The sequence below is a fragment of the Apium graveolens genome, chromosome 3 (assembly GCF_009905375.1).
Source record: "Apium graveolens cultivar Ventura chromosome 3, ASM990537v1, whole genome shotgun sequence".
Classification (NCBI taxonomy): Eukaryota; Viridiplantae; Streptophyta; class Magnoliopsida; order Apiales; family Apiaceae; genus Apium; species Apium graveolens.
The window spans coordinates 2693434-2711431 of record NC_133649.1 but is presented as its reverse complement, the minus strand read 5'-3'; the positions used below and the strand labels follow the sequence as shown (position 1 = coordinate 2711431).

General features: G+C 29.5%; 1 protein-coding gene across 1 annotated transcript; it reads right to left on the bottom strand.

The window, feature by feature from the left end:
- Positions 1–6065: 6065 nt before the first annotated feature.
- Positions 6066–7083, bottom strand: LOC141711415 (F-box protein GID2-like). The gene has a single exon (XM_074513849.1). The coding sequence runs from the start codon at positions 6893–6895 to the stop codon at positions 6317–6319; it is 579 nt and encodes a 192-aa protein (XP_074369950.1). The 5' UTR covers positions 6896–7083; the 3' UTR covers positions 6066–6316.
- Positions 7084–17998: the final 10915 nt, after the last annotated feature.

The following is a 17998-nucleotide window of genomic DNA, read 5'->3' as shown; positions in this document are numbered from 1 at the left end:
GATTTTTTTTTTTTAAAAAAAATAATTATTTAATATAATACTAAGAATATTTATAGACGTTATTTAATATAGATCTAAGAAAATTAATTATTTAGTATAATGTAACAAACAAGTAGCATCGTTAAATGAGGGATTCGTATTGATGAATTAATAGAGCTATAATATGAATGACTATCGACAAGTCCAAGTGCAAGTAAATGACTATCATAATCCATCTACAGGCCCAACAACAAAAGGTTTTTAAAATTCTTATATAAATTTGGCAAGTATCATATACTCATATTTGTATAAAATAGATAAGTAAATAAATATATATTAAATATTTTAAAATAATATTAGCGGTTCGGTTTTTCGGTTCGGTTTTAAGGATAAAACCGTAACCGTTACCAAATCGTCCGGTCGGTTCGGTTCGGTTACGGTTTTTTTCGGTTTTTGTCGGTTTCGGTTTTTTTCGGTGCGGTTTTTCGGTTATTCAGTCCGGTTTCGGTTTTTCGGTTTTTGTTTGCTCACCCCTATTGGATATGGTAGATTGGGAAATTTTGAGATTATGTTTCTCCTTCGGCCACTGTTATAGATTTTTTTTGAGTTACATTAGGGTGCTCTTTTTTGTACTGACATAATTTTTTTCGAATTTTATCGGTCATTGTAACATGGGAAGATTGTTTAGGAGGCATATTTTCTAGAAGAGTAGATAACTTTTGATAAGGTTCTCTAATTTATACACGTAACTTTTAAAATTGAAAAGATTCAAGTCCATGAATGTGATTGAATGGTCATTAATTTTTTAGAAATTTAAGAAACTACTAGTCTATGGTTAGTTGAATATAGAAATATGTTGAATAATCATTTTTTATAATTCTAGTTAGTTGAATATAGACATATAAGAGGTTCAATGTATATTAGTAATTAAAATTAAAATTAAATTATTTTTACACTAAAAAAATACAAACTCTCTTATGTGATAAAGTGATAATTTTTCCTGATTTCAAGGGTATCACTTTAGAGGGGTTCTACTCTATATATATAACGGGTGAAGGACAAATTAAGCCTATTTTTATATAACATTAACAAAAATGACATATTTCTAAAAAGTTGGTCAATTTTAGCCGATGGGATACCCAACTGTCAGTGGTGTATTAACTTTATATGAGATACCCAAGTGTCAGTGGAGTATCCCATATATGAAATACCCAATTACCAGTGTAGTGTCTTATACAAATTGGGATACCCAACTGACAGTGGAGTATTCCATCGGCTAAAATTGGCCACTTTTTTCAGAATGACTATTTTTGTTAATTTTTTTAAAAAACCGGCTATTTTTGTCATTTTATATATAACGTAGTTCAAATAAAAACTATTCTGAATTAACTGAATTAACTATCCAGGAGAAGCAAAAATTATTAAGAGTCTGTTGAACGACTATGGACAACAATCTGGCCAGACGGTAAATTTTAATAAATTTTAATAAGTCAGGTATCTTCTTCAGTGCTAGTATTAGAAGAGATAAACAAAAGGAGATTTCTAAGATTTTGGATGTTCATAGTGATCTAAAGGATAATAAACAATAGGGTTTGCCATCGCTAATTGGGAGATCAAAGAAAAAAGTCTTCAACTATGTTAAGGAGAGAATGTGCAACCGAGTTCATCAAGGATGGGGTAGGTGTAAAATATCGAAAGCTGCAGGCAAAGCTGTCATGATCATAAACGTAGCCCAGACAATTCCATCATAATGCATGTCTTGTTTCTTAATTCCTAAATCATTATCTCAGGAGATGGAGAGAGCTATGAATGGGTATTGGTGGTCAGGTAACTCAAATGGCTCTAAGAGTTTACGTTGGCTGGAATGGGACAAGATGTGTAAGTCGAAGTTGAAAGGAGGGTTGGGATTCAGAAGTTTATATGGGTTTAACCTTGCACTTTTAGGTAAACACGTTTGGAATTTCATGCATAATCCGGGGTCCTTGATGGTGAGAGTATTCAAGGCAAAATATTTTCGCAATGATCATGTCCTCAGAGCTAAAAAGGAGTTGACGATGGTTTCATTTGGTCGGGTCATTGTGAAGCAAGAGACGAGCTATTTGAAGGATTTAGATCGGTCTTGGGAGATGGGCAAAGCATTAATATCTTCTCGGGCCAGTGGTTAAGACGGGAAGCTAGTTATCGAGTGGATGATCAACATGTAAACGACAACAAGAATGACAAAGTGTGCGAGTGTTTCTGTTCTGATAGTAAACACTAAAGTACAGCAGGTCTTTCATGTCACTAATGTTGAGTGCATCTTGAAGGTTAGAATTCCTCAAAACCAGGTTAAGAACAGACTAGCTTGGATTCAAACGATGGATGACAGGTATACAGCTAAATCTGGGTATTCTTATTGGCAAGAGAGACACTACAACAATATCGAATAAGATGAAGTACTTTCTCTGGCGTATCTGCAAAAATAACATTCCTGTAAGGAACTCTTTGAGAGGTAAAGGTGTTCATACCCCTATTTTTATGTCATATGTGCAATGTGGACGTTGAACGCTGCGTCATGTTTTCGTTGAATGTCAGTATGCAAGGAATTGCTAATGGTGAGTTTAAGATTGGAATGGTGTTGAGAAATGCTAATGGTGAGTTTTTGGCAGAAAACTAGTCGAGACGAGAAGGTGTCAATTCTAGAAGGAGAGGCAATAGGAGTACAAGAAGCTCTCATTTGGTTATCTAATCTGGGAACTAGGCAGGTGACTGTGAAAAGCGTTTCTCTCAGTATGGTTAATGCGTTAAGAAACAATACCTTGTATGTGTCTGATATAGGGGATGTTTTTTAAGATTGTAGGTCTCTTATTCGTCAAATAGATGATTTCAAAATTCAACATGTTCGACGACAGGCTAATAGGGTAGCTCGTAGCATAGCTAGAATCTGTTGTATGTCAAGAACTGTGAACTATTTTAGTTCTCCTCCTTCCTGCATGTTGGAGTCTTTATTATTGGATTATTCCGTTTGATTAATAAAATTTAAGCTATTAAAAATAACCGCATATTTTAATTCTGTTTTATCACTGGATAATAAATGACTAAAATTTCTTGATATTATGTTGGTTGCATTTCAAGAAATAAGGCTATAAGTGAGAGTGACGTATTTTAAACGTCATCGTAACATGTTAATTGATTTTGATACTCATTTTCAACCCAACATGTTCCTTCATGATTGGTTGATCGGTCATGCTCTTCATTTCTGACCAACTAAAATCAACTAATATTTCATTGAAAATATGATCGAAATCAACCGATATTCAATTGATTATGTTATTAATATGTCTCGCCTTATAATGCACAGCAGTCATGAACTTTTCGCGTCACGTCCAACAATGACCGACTCGGTTGGAAATAAATAGGTTTTTATGATTTTATAAAGAACCGAAATCAATTAAAAAATTATAATAATCTTGTTTGTGATTATAACATCTAATTAGGACTGTCAAACGGATAATTCGGATACGGATATGCCTATATCCGTATCCGCATCCGCAATCATCGGATTCGAATACGGATAATATCCGTTTTTTTCGGATACGAATGCGGATATTTCGGACGAATATCGGATTTTTTAAATATTTTGTTGCCCCTACCGTTTTGACGATGATTATAGAACATTTTCTAAAATTAAATATAAATAATATATTTATAAATGTATAAAGTATGTGTACAATTATATAAAATTTGTATAAACGTATTATTTAATACAATTACACATACTATAAACTAAAAAAATAAGTTTTAAATTAAATACAATTATATATTTATATAATTTAAATATCATATATGTATTTAGTTTCGGATTCGAATATCCCGAATTCGGATACGGATAATATCCGTTTTTTCTCAGATACGGATGCGAATTTTTCGGACGAATATCGAATTTTTCGAATTTTGTTGACACCCTAACATCTAATAAGACACAAAAGATGCTTATAGTCACATCACATCCTATTGAAGTTGGCATATACGAGACTATGATAATTAATTCGTAAATTTAATTCAAACTTATTTATAGTTCAGTAATGCACGTCTACGTCATAGAAACTTTCTCGATTTACAAATAAGAATTATTGTTGTCATATCAGTAGTCTTGTTACTGGATTATGTTTGTTTACAAACTTGATTCGATGGGCTAATATTTGGTGAAACACTTGGGCTAACCTTTAGCCCACGGGCCACGGCCCAGAGTCCTTTGTTTAACTATCTGCTCCAACTCAATCCAACGGCGCTTCACGTCATCAAGATATAGACAGTCACACAGGGCACAAGCACAGCACAAGTAGTAATATATATCTTAAATATCTTTTCATATAAATATTTAGTTTTTTTATTTTTCTTTTTAAGTTATACCCGCTCGTATACATCCACCTGATATTTGATAAAATTCTAATGTTCGACATCTGATAAAAAGAGACAAGTACCCCAAAATTGTACGTATACTAGTTGTTTAGTTTTTTTAATATTCGACACGTATTTTAGGGTGAATATAATGTATATTTTCAAAATTTATTCTTTTTTTTGACAAATATGACTTATAGTCTTACAAATGATATCTGTGCTCAGAAATTCTCGGGGTGAGCGAGAATCGAACCCAGGATCTAGGACAACGGAGGATAAACTTTTAACCACTTGAGCTATTCAACCGTGCTCTTCAAAATTTATTTTTGAAATTTCTTTTTTTATTAAACTTTAAACAACATATTTTTGTTTAAAATAAAAAAAACTATTTACGGAACTAAACAATAAAGGAGACTTAAAATGTGTGCCGAGTTTCTGTGTGCCGAGTTTTTGTCCCTCATTTTACGATACCTAGGATGCGGAGGGAGTAAAATTTAAGTCCACAACACCAAGAAGACACGATATCATTTTTAATACTTAAAGAAATTAGAACTGTCTCGCAGCATAGTAACAAAATAAAAAATAATAGCAAGCGTCAAAATAAATAAAAAAATGTAACAATCCAAAAATTGATGGAGCTGTACAAGTTAAAAAGGACAAGAAACAATGAGTGTGACAATTTGCTCTCTCCATCCAATTCCTTGGATTTGTCTAGCAAGTCACAACAACGAAGAAGATGCAAGTGTACCACTAACAAAACAAACACCATTTGTCTGGCTTCTCGCTTTTGCTATGGCTCTTGTGTTGGTGTAATAAAGCCAAACGAAACGCCAAAACACTATAGAGAGGCCTTACCAAATGCCAAAACACTATGCACAATTAAAGGTGCGCCATTATACACGCATCCACACAACATTATATGTTCACATACCTATTGTGTCTCTTTCCTTTTGTAATTATTTCCTACAAAGCATCCCTCTTCCGGAAGTGCGGAGGGGCGGATCCAGAAATATTTTATCGAACAAATTTCGGGAAGATATTTTTATAATTTTGAATTGTATGGGGGCACTTTCTTATATTTTGAAAATTTTAAATAGTGAAAAACGATATGATTTAATTTAGGGTGGACACGTATCCTCCGGTGCCACTTACTAGATCCGTCTCTGCCTCCCCCAACATAATCGAACTACCCAAAGCAAGGTTGTTTGTAAGATTATATCGGAACCTAGGCAGCAAATCTAAAGATGTTACGAAGCTCGCATTACGATTAATTCTCACGTACGTGTTTTTACTAGTATTGTAAAAATCAAAAATCAGGAAATATCGGCTGAGCGAGCTACCAGTACAGGATTAAATTAAAAATCGGAAATTAATCGGTTCACAATATGTATTACAATAACCGGGAACTCGGTTCCCAGTATGTGTTACAATAACTCATTATATGTGTTACAACTTACAAGTTACAATAAGTCGGAAATCGGTTTTGTTCGATTGCGTCTTCAAAATCTAAGTAATTGTTTTTCGTTTATCGGTCGAAATCCAAGTAATTGTTTTTCGTTTATTGGTCGAAATCCAAGTAATTGTTTTTCATTTATCGGTCAGAGTCCTGGTTTCGAGTACTTTTCGAGTCAACCAATTTTTAAAACAAAGATCACGACTGATCAAATCACAGAACAAGGCAACAATCAAATGGGATGAAGAACTAATTATGTCAAACACCAGAAATTTCATACTAGAGTATGAATAGATCTATAACAACAATACTATTACACTGCAAAATTAAACAAACAGAGATAGATAAATAGATCTGATCATACAAATACATAGCTGAACCTTCTTCCCTCCCTATCAAACACATACATACACAATTTATCTATTACTGCTAAAACCCGAACCCAAACTCGAAATTAAAAATTCAAAAAACATCAAACGAATCGAAACCGATCACTCAATCATTTCATTTGCCTCTACTACTAAAATTCATCTTCTCATAGTACCGAATCGACAACAACGACAACGACAAATGAACCTCATCTTTCCCCCACCGCGTCTTCGCCGGAGCGGCCGATGTGCCAGCCTTCGCCACCGGAATACACGGCCACGCCGACGTCGTCTCCGGCGCCACAACCGCCGGTTTCGCCAGCGGCCAGAGATAAAGCGCGTGGAGTCTCCGAAATCCACCGAGCGCGAGTACAACAGAACGAAGCTGTTGCTTACCGCACCCGATATTCGCCCACTGCTTCGTGCAGATTAGCTCCCAGAGACGCTCGTCTTTTGATGTTTTGTGCCACTGCGTGTTCACACACGCCGCCACGCCTAACGTGCGCGCGTCGGCGTGTTTCAGCACTTCGTAGAGCAAGTTCTCATCTAACAACACTGATTCTATCTTATCTTCAGCTGATTCCAAGTCTGATTTGAGTTTCTTCATTTTCCGATCGTCGCCGGAGAGATAATCGGAATTTTTGCCGGAGAGATAATCGGAATTTTTGCCGGAGAGATGATCGGAATCGGTGCCGGAGAGGAGAGATCGTTTCATTGTGAAGAGAGATGATTGAAAGGAAGGGAACGATGAGATTGAAAATTGGGGGAGAGAGTTGGGGGATGATATGGGCCAACCGTTTTTGATGCTTTTCGAAGAAGACAAGGGGAGTGTGAGAAATGAATGCGGGTGGGGAAATGACGGTTGTGCCCTTAGTTGTTTATCATTTACTTCATGCCTGCCCCCATCTGTTTTTTGTTTTCTTTTGCACAACTTGTCAAAGGGGTGTGCATAATGTAGGGAAGTTGTACTAAGAACGCTATAAAGCGACTCCAATTAAAGATGCATGGAAGGTTTACCGGGTCGAGTTTTGACCGAGCCCTGAAAAAACCCGGGTCTTGACCAGGTCGGACTTTGACTTTAACCGGGCCGGGCCTATATAGAGTATTTATTATATCTTTTTTTATTATTTACGCAATAAAGTATATAAATAATATTATTAATCACAAATATGTAAATATATATGTGTTTTAAGTATTATTTATACTAGCATAAATCCCGTGCGTGCGATGCACGAGTTTCCATTAATATTTTAAATTTTTATTTATAATTTAGTAGAATAAATAGAGTATTTCTAGTAGTTTAGGAGATATGTAACACTATTATTTATATATTTTAATAATAGGATAAGTTGTATTCGTAGTTTAGTAGGATAAATATACTATATTTAGTAATAATTTAATAATTTAGTAGTTTATTAGATATATAACACTATTTATCTATTTTATAATAATCAAAATTAGAGAATTATCGTTGAACCAAACCGTTGAACCAAATTATCTTTATTCCGGCTATTATAATATAGTACTAGCATAAATCCTGTGCGATGCACGGGTTTCCATTAATATTTTAAATTTTTATTTATCCAGTTATATTATATTTTTTAAAATATTTATATAAATATATAATGATTATAAATTTATAATAAAAATAATAGAATAACATGTGGTCGTAATTTAGTAGAATAAATAGACTATTTCTAGAAGTTTAACAATTTAGTAGTTTAACAGATATATAACACTATTATTTATATCTTTTAATAATAGGATAAGTTGTATTCGTAGTTTAGTAGGATAAGTATACTATATTTAGTAGTAGTTTAATAATCTAGCAGTTTATTAGATATATAACACTATTTATCTATTTTTGTAATAATCAAAATTAGGTAATTATCGTTGAATCAAACCGTTGAACCAAATTATCTCTATTCCGGCTATTATAGTATAGTATAGATTTATAGTAAGTGTGAATTGATAAATATATAAGAAAATATATTAGAATAATCAGATTTTCAACGGGTTTTTCGGGCATTTAATCGGGCCGGTCCAAAGACCGGGTCGGGCCGAAACCCGGGCTTTTAATTGGGCCAGGCGGTGCCGGACTTTGCCTAAAAATATAGGGCCCATCGAGGCCTTAAGCCCGGGCCGGGACCGGGCCAGGCTTTGACCGGGCCGGGCTTGACTGGGCTTTGACCAGATCGGGTCGGGCCAGATTTTCGGTCCCGGACTTTTTGTACATCTCTAACTTCAATACAATCCTACCGTCTTTCTCAAAAATATTATTATAAAAATAAATTTTAATGTTTTAACATATTTTATTATATTTCAACTTCAACAACATTCTTTATAAAATATTCTATTAATATTTTATTATTATATTTAAACTCTAGTCACACATTTGAAATAAAAAAAGGGAGAGAAATAATTTTTTTATTATTAAAAGTAAGATAAGCAATCACTAGTGATTCCTTATAGATAAGTCATGAGAGAAATATGTTATTATTTTAAGAAATCACTAGCATATTGTTTGATCTCAAATTTCTGCAAGATTCCTTAAATTTTAGTTTAGGATCACATATAGCTAACGTGACCTGTAGAATGACTCTAAGAGCATCTCCACCAACTTTTTAGTTCATTCCCTAAATTTAACATAAAATATTGGATCCTAATAATTTAAAACGTCAATATCTATTTTCATCTTCAACAACATTCCCTATATCAATTCCTTATATAATATTTTATCATTAAAAAATATCATTATTACAAAAAGTGAAGAACGAGAAAGTACTTCATTCAAATATTTATTATAAAATAAAAGTTAAAAAAGTAGATAAGTTAGCTACAGATAAGGAATTGAAACAAAATATTAGTAGATTTTAGTGATTTAAGGAATCATTATGATACTGTTGGAGTGACTTTTTTTCTCATATTCCTTATATTTAATTTAGAATTCCAATTAGTTAAGCTCTTGGAGTTGCTCTAAAAGATTCCATATTTATTATCCTAAGATGTAATTTAATGAATAAGATTAAAGAATGTGCTCGAACGTCCTTATTTCATTGAAATCCTCATTTTTTGGAACTCAATGTCCTTATCAATCCTTGTCAATGTTCTAAATTATTAAGATCTAATATTTTATATTAAATTTAAGGAATAGACTAGCATTTTATTGGAGTTGCTCTTGGAGCATCTCCAAGTAACTCATCTATCTCTACTCTAAATATGATATATAATATTAATTTTTTGTATGTTAATATATGTTATTCTTCGATCAATATATATATGAACTCTTAATTAAATTTTAATTATTAAATGAAAGTTGAGTTTATAGAGGACAAAAGATAGTGGAGAGGGAAAATATATTGTTTTCAAAAATATATAACATAATATTGTTTAATAGTGAGAAAAAACTCTTAAAAGTGATCACATATGAGAGACTTTTAGTAAATTTAAGAGCCACTAAGAGTCTCTTGAAGCAAAAAAAATCGTCTCCCTCCTCAAATTCCATGTTAAGAGCCAAGTTAAAATCTGTTAAAGATGCTCTTAGACCATATTTTTGTTTCTTGTTAATAAGATACACTTATGTTAGAAGTATTTTTTTTAAAAAAATCACTTATTTCATATTTGTTTTATAATAATTTATTGAAGGAGAATTTAAAAATTATAATTTCTTAAACTATCTTGTCTCGTGTTTATTTTGTTAGAGTCGATGATTCCATCTAGGACATGTTTGCTTTAATCCTTAGTACTCCCCATTTTTTCTAGTCACATGTTGTTTTACAAGAAGTTATTTTTCTCGATTTAAATATTATAATTCTTTAAATTGTTCTATCACATGTTTATTAGTTTGGATTAGACGATAGCATTATAATCTTTATAATCTCTGCCAATACTGTTCTGAATTAAAAAGGAGATGGTTCAATAATAAAAAAAAAATTAGCATCTACAAAAATGACTGAGTCGAATAAATATAAAATAAATTAAATTGTCAGTTTTCATGCTGAGGCAATCAAACAGTATGTTGAAAATGATATATTTACAACTATCGATTTTGCCAGTATCCGCTTCGTTAAAACCAGGTTAAGTGGTTAACCCATCAACTATAAACAAAATCTCATACAAACTTTCGTCACTTAATCAAAATCAACCCTCAAATTAAGGAGAGAACAAACACCTCGCACTAAGGACTAACAAACGAATTTGAAACTAAAAATTAAAAATTCAAAGAAAAATCTTAGATCTGAAAAACAGAATCACAATATCTGGTTGGATGAGATATAATTTGATGCATGTTATTTTTTAAAATATTTTAAAAAAAATTCATAGAATTGAAAATTTAAAAAATTATAGTACGATCTCAAAAACTCTCTCACGAACATAGGATAAATTTTTAAATGATTAAATTCATAGGGTTTCGCTCAAGGGAGAAACAATCCTTAAAATAGAACTTTAAAACTGTTACAATACAAGGAAAATTATGGTGCAGAATCCTAAATTTTAAATAGAATATGATAATCAAAACATATATACATGCTTTTTTTATCGCTCTGTAAACTTAAAAATTGTTTTTAAAATATTTTCCCAAAACAATTGTGCAACTCTGCTGCAGTTACCTAACGAATTAAGCAAATTCTACGGTTGAAATCTTGCCTAAGATGTATATATTCTATCAATTATTTATCTAAGGGTTTTACGAAGAACATGACTCTAAAGTCAAATTCTAAACTTAATTCATTAAAATAAACATAAAATGAGATGATTTAATTCATATGATTAATATTAATGGGACGGGTTATCCCGGAATTTGTTATTCAAATATATAATCCCTCAAACAAACATAACACTAATACCTAGTGGGAGGAAAAAATGTTGTATTATTTCTAACAAGTTATGTTTTTAAAGATTATAAAACCCTAGTTGAATCCTACGTGAAACAAATATAAGATTGAAATTTAAAGTATTATAGTCCAAATTCTGGTAACTATTCCTCAAAATAAATATTGTATAAAATTTTAAAAGAATTTTACTCCTTACAAACAAATACATGATATAATTATTTTATCCATAAAATTAATAATAACAATATCAGTCATCCCCCGAATTACTATTTCGAGATTATAATCCTCCCAAATAAATGCGGCTTTTAGTTTCTAAAATTAATTTATTAGTTAATCGTTATAAGGTACAATTGAATCTCGATTAAATTATAATTTATAAAATAATAATTTTATTAAAATGGTATTTATCTTCGATCACAAAATATTGAAAATATTTTATTTTTACTCTCGGTAGAGTAATAAACTTGCTAAATTGATTTTTTTTTCTCCATCACAAACATATTATTCCAAAGAGATTGCAATATTTGTCCATTGTTCAGATACATTTTAACAAATTATTTATATATGTTCCTCATAGTTTTAATATATTGTTAGATTGTCTTTTCAAAAAATTACTTATATATACAATAATTGAAGATATGCTCAACAATCGTATATTGAATAAAGAAAAAATTATGATTTGTTATATTTTACTGCATGTTCATTCAATTTTTATTATTTTTGTAAATATCGTATGACTTTCGGTTAATGAATTAGTTGTTTTTCAAAAAAAAAACTATACTTTCTCGGTTCCATTTTAGAATATGATTTATCACTGCATAACTTTTGTAAGTTAATATATCAAGTTTAGTAAATTAAATATTATTATACTTTAAATATATTCAATTAATTTCCGAGAATCCGATTAATCAATATAAGTAACTCTACTAATTAATTCTTACTAGCTTACGGCCCGCGATCGCACGGGTCTTGGTTAATATTTTTTATATATATAATTTTAATAAAAATTTATATAAATAATTATATATTAAATAATAATTATATAATTATAAATTTCATTATGTATTATTTCAAGTTTAGTTCAAATAGTATATGATTGGAGATTTCTTTCATAAATAATAATGTAATTGTTTATTGTTGGTGAGATTCAAACATATAAACTTATATTTATCTTTATTAATAATAATATAAATATTTATTGTTAACAGAATTTGAACCTGAACTTATATATATCTTTATAAATAATAATATAAATATTTGTTGTTGACGGGATTCGAACCTGAGAATTTGTTGAGTATATTTTTTTAGTATTTGGATCTAACGACTCTGATTATTTGATGAAGAAGATCTGACGGTCGTGATCGAAATAAATAACCAAAATGAGGCGTAACCAAACTACAAATTATACCCAATTGCAGTTATTATAGTATAGTATAGATTCATGTCTTATAAAACACCTTTTACAATCCATCTCCCTAGAAGTTGTTCAAAATACCGATTGACGATGTGTTCCGTCCAAAATACTCACAAAGTACGTATTTATGAGGTAAATATTTAACTTTTAAAATTCTGTGTTTCCTTTTTGAATCTAAAAGAATACGTATAAAAAAGAAGCGTACTTAAGTAAAACAATAAATCAACACGCATGTCTCACATGTGTTCTGTACAAAATTTTAAAAAAAGTGTAAAAGCATCTCCCGCATGCATATTCAGTCAATATTTTGGGAAGAATATATACTCAAAATGCATTTTGGGCATTTGTCATAAATAAGGGTATTTTGATTTTTCACCCAATAAGTGGTACATTTTTATTTTTCTTCTAATTTTCAAAAAAGTTACTCCACTTGTTTACCAATTTGAGTATTTCCTATATGCATTTTTTAAGAAAAAAAATATAGTAAACAATATTTTTGGTAGCTTTGGTAAAAATAAATAAATTATAAAATGTACACTACCATCAAGAAAGATGATTTGCTTATCAAAAAAAGAGGGAGATGATTTAAGCTGGACCTATCTGCACTGGCCCAACATTAAAAAATTACAAGCCTGTCGAGTTCTTCACATAATCGACAGCCGAAAGATGATGAGACTGGCCCAAAACAGAACTGTGGCGGGCCCAAAACGACTCTGTTAGGCTGGCATTAGCTTCAAGCCTGCAATCTATTATCAGGCCAAGGTTTGTGAAAGAAAAAAAAACATGATTAACATAAAATCTGGACAACAGCAGCAAAATATCAGAATATTTATTTTTCTTTAATTAATTTATGAAAGTTTTAATTCGTTAGACCCTTATTATTTTTGTTTTATTACTTCAAATATCTTGTTATTTTCCTTAATTCAGTTTAGGAAAAGTTATTTTGATGGAATCTCAAATTTACGCCAAATCAATTTACAACTACTAAAGTGAGTGTAACGTATTACGGATTAGTTCCCAATTTTCTTTCAAATGAGATGACATGTCATTTGACACATTTTAATTCGTTAACACATATATATACCTTTCATCCGTATTATATATAAGTATTTGAAAATTATTTTTGATACGAGTTCGGAATACCTAATATTTTTCATAACAAAATACAAAAATAAATTATTTTATCATCAACAAATACATGATTAAGAGTACACACTAAAGAAATTATCCTAGTGCATATATAGTAGTATAAAGCATACGTGTATACACACACAATGGTTTCTTTAATTAAGAGGGGAAACAAGTCGAATATATACGAACAATAGTAATGTCATATTTGGCTCAAATTTATAAATATTCGTTCAGATTTGATCCGAATTCAAGTTAAAATTTATACTCTTTGCTCATGTTCGACTCAAATTCGAATATAAATACTTGTATGATTCGGTTCCACTCGATTATGTACCAAATTACTAATTTTTATATATTCGAATTCAAATCCGTCTAAAATAATACTAAAAAAATTAAGAATACCGGAATAAATAAGTACAAAGCTAAAATAGGATCATTTATATATGCATGACATGTAATATATGCTATAAACATAATTAACGAAATCGAATCGAATATCTTTACATATTTAACTACTCTGAAATTATTCGAACTACTATTTATATATACTAGCTTACGTCCCGTGCGATGCACGGGTTTTTATTAATATTTATATATTTTCATTCTATTTTATATAATTTTATTAAAATTCTATATAAGTATTAAAATACTAAGTAATGATTATATAATTATAATTTTATTGTATATAATTTCAATTTAATTTCAAATAGTATAAAAATATATAAATGATGAGATCTTATTCATAAATAATAATGTAAATATTTGTTATTGGTGACTTTCGAACCTGAAAATTTATACGAATCCTTATAAAACTAATAATATAAATGTTTGTTGTTAACGTGATTCGAACATGAGAACTTATATGTATATTTATAAATAATAATATAAATGTTTGTTGTTGACGAGATTCGAACCTGAGAACTTGTGGTGTGTATTTTTTTAGTATGTGGATCTAACGGTTCTGATTATTTGATGAGGAAGATTAGACGGTCGTGATATAAAGAGATAACCAAAATGAGGGGTCAACCAAAATATAAATTATAACTCATTCCGGTTATTATAGTATAGTACTAGCCCTAAAACCCATGCGATGCACGGATTATTTTTAATATTATACTTTTTTTGAATTTAATTTGAACTGAAAATTTTAAGCTCTGAAGTTTATTTATTTAAAATTTTTGATAATATGATTTTATAATTATTTTAAATATGCATGTGTATAATTTAGTGAAAGTTTAGTTTTTAAAGAAATATCACTGATTGTAAGATTTAATTTTATTGAAATTCATAGTTGCATTTACAAAAGATAATTATGTTTTAATTAAAAGATATATTTATGTCACATCAATAGTAAACGAATTATCTTTACTTTGATATACTAAACAAATCTAACTAATTATATTGAAATTTATTTTGGTTTAATTTGTTTAAACCCGAATCAATGATAAAAAGTTAATGTACAATAATAATAAAAAAATGTTAATCCGAATAAAAGTACATATTATTTTATTTTATCCGGTATAGTTATTTTCTTATTTTAATTTTGATTTATTATGAATCATTTGTATAATTTTTTTAGCACGGATGAATAACAGGTATTTATTTATATTAGTCCTACGCAATTATACTAACTAAGGAATCATCCCTATTTTTATTTATTAAAATAGTTTTAAATATTACAAAAATTGAAAAACCGATAATTATATAAACCCAAACATTCCACGCATAGATCTGCAATCAAACTTTTAATATTTCGGCTATTAGGGTCAGATCTTAGTTATCCCACAATCTTAAGCCTACGTTATACTTAACAACAAATTAGGTTGACTTTAATTTTATCTTAACACTAATCAATAATATAAAAGTTGCCTTCAATTTTAATTTAATTTTAGTTTTAGCGTAGGTCAATAATATACATTATTTTGTTTTAGTCTTGGCCCGTTATATAAACCATCTAATTACATTTATTTTATTTTTAATTTTATTATAGCTCTTGTTAAATATTATTCTGTTTTAAACTGAATAAATAACATATTTTATTTTATTCTGATGACATTATAGCGACCGACACATTATGTTGTACCCCGGTTTGATAATATTATTTTTAGCTAGATCAGTAGTATTTATTATATTGTTTTATCCTAAGGTAGCAAATCTCGGTTTTAGCCTCACACTCATTATGTCAACCAAATCCCATTAATTATATTTAGTTTTTTTGTTTAAATTCATTTTAGTCTCGAATGAATATTATTATGTTTTAGACCAAATTGATCATCAATATAATTTTATTTTAAACAGATGTCATTATATCTGCCAAACGAATTTACTTTCAATTTATTTTGTTTTAACTCGTTTTTTTTATCCTAACATTATATTGAGCAAATGAATTTATTTTCAAATTTTTATCAGTCTTGATTATTTTATTTTAATCTGAGGCTACAAATCCAACTAATTGTACGTAATTTGTTTTTATATTTTTAGTTAGGATCAGATCAAGAGTATAATTTTTTTTAATAATATATATTATTTTGTTTAAATCAAAACCATTATACATATTACAATTCTATTTGTATTAATATAATTATATTGTGAATGGTAATCTATTTATGAGAGTATTTTATTTTAAACATTACTATAATTACCTTGATCAGACCGACTATCAACCAAATCTTCACTGTTTTTAATTTAATTTTAGTTCTGGTTAAATATTATTTTATTTTAAGCCGAATAGATAACATATTTTGTTTTGTTATGATGACAGTATATCGACCAACACATTATGTTGTAACCCAGTTTAATAAAATATTTTTTAGCTAGATTAGAAGTATTTATTATATTGTTTTACCCTCAGGTAGCAAATGTTGATTTTAATCTCAGAATGTAGTTAATTATATTTAGTTTTTTGTTTAATTTCATTTTATCCCGGAATGAATATTATTATGTTTTAGACCGAATTGATAATATGTATTATTTTATTTTAGCCTCATGATGTTATATCTGCCAAACGAATTTACTTATAATTTATTTTGTTTTAGCTCATTTATTTTTTAGTTTTAGGCTGACGATATTATATCAACCAAAAGAATTTGATTTCAAATTTTTATCAATCTTTATTATTTTATTTTAATCTGAGGCTGCATATCCAACTAATTATATGTAATTTATTTTTATTTTTTATTTAGGATTGAATCAATAGTATAATTTTATTTGATATTATACATTATTTTATTTAAATCAAAATCATTAGACATATTACAATTCTATTTGTAAACAATATTTAAATAAAAGAAACAATTAAATAGCTGAAAAATGTAATTTATTAGTTATTAGTGGTTATAATATTATTATTCTATTTTATTAAATAAACTTGTCCGTGATATTTAAAAGAAGTTGTTTTAATTGAGAGTAATAAAAAGGTAACATGTTATAGTTGAAAACGATTTTTATTTCTTTTTCTATTATAATTCGATTACTAAAAGAAGTTGTTTTAATTAGAGAAATAAAAAAAGGTAACGTGTTATAGTTGAAAACGATTTTTATTTCTTTTACTATTATAATCCGATTACTAAGGATAACAAATTTTTTAAGTAAAATAAGGTTAATTAGGTAAATTCAACGTGTACCAAAAAACAGGTACCATACCAAAACTTTCAATATTTCGTATTTTATATAATACAAATAGATAGATGACTGAATATCAGAATGGTGAGATTCGACTCGATATTCGTTTAAATTTTAAAACGGGATTCGAATTCACTCATTCTGTGTATTCGTATACGATTATATTCCTTATTAACAAGTCGAATCTGAATTCAAACTCGGATTACTCGAATTCGTTTTCAGCCCTGTCTTCGGTGTATGTATGTTGACGGACCTGTCTTCGGTGTATGTATGTATGACGGATTTGCGTGCGTCAACATGAAAGTGTTATTTATTGCAAAGAATTGTAACTGAAATTTGCACCGTCTTGTCGAATATAAAGGGATGAGATTAGACTTTTGCGCTTACTAATTGCTGCACCGTCTTATACAAAAAGAAAAACAAACACACACAAACAGTTCAAAAAGATTAAGCTTTGGCATGATACAAACATGACATTCTCAACTTCCCAGCTGCCTGTCCTTTAGATAGAGTGCCAGCTAATGTATTATCCTTCAAACAATTGATTTCTTTGTAGTAACTTATACAAGTTGTAAAGATATGCTTGTATAATAGTATTAGTTGAAGAACGTACCAAGAAAATCACCCCCAAAGACAATAGCGACGCGGGACAGATGGAAAATCTACGCGTTCGATCTCACTCACCTGTGTACATCTAACTACCCTCCCACACAGGTTGTGTTGGATAAACATAGTGTAGGTAAGTTAATCACAACTTAAGTGTAAAGTACTAACGTACTGACGATGAAGCTCGTGTTAGAATATAAGATTCCGAAAA

Bases quoted from the DNA above. Each gene is read 5' to 3' on its own strand.
- LOC141711415 (XM_074513849.1), bottom strand. From the start codon at position 6,895: ATGAAACGATCTCTCCTCTCCGGCACCGATTCCGATCATCTCTCCGGC.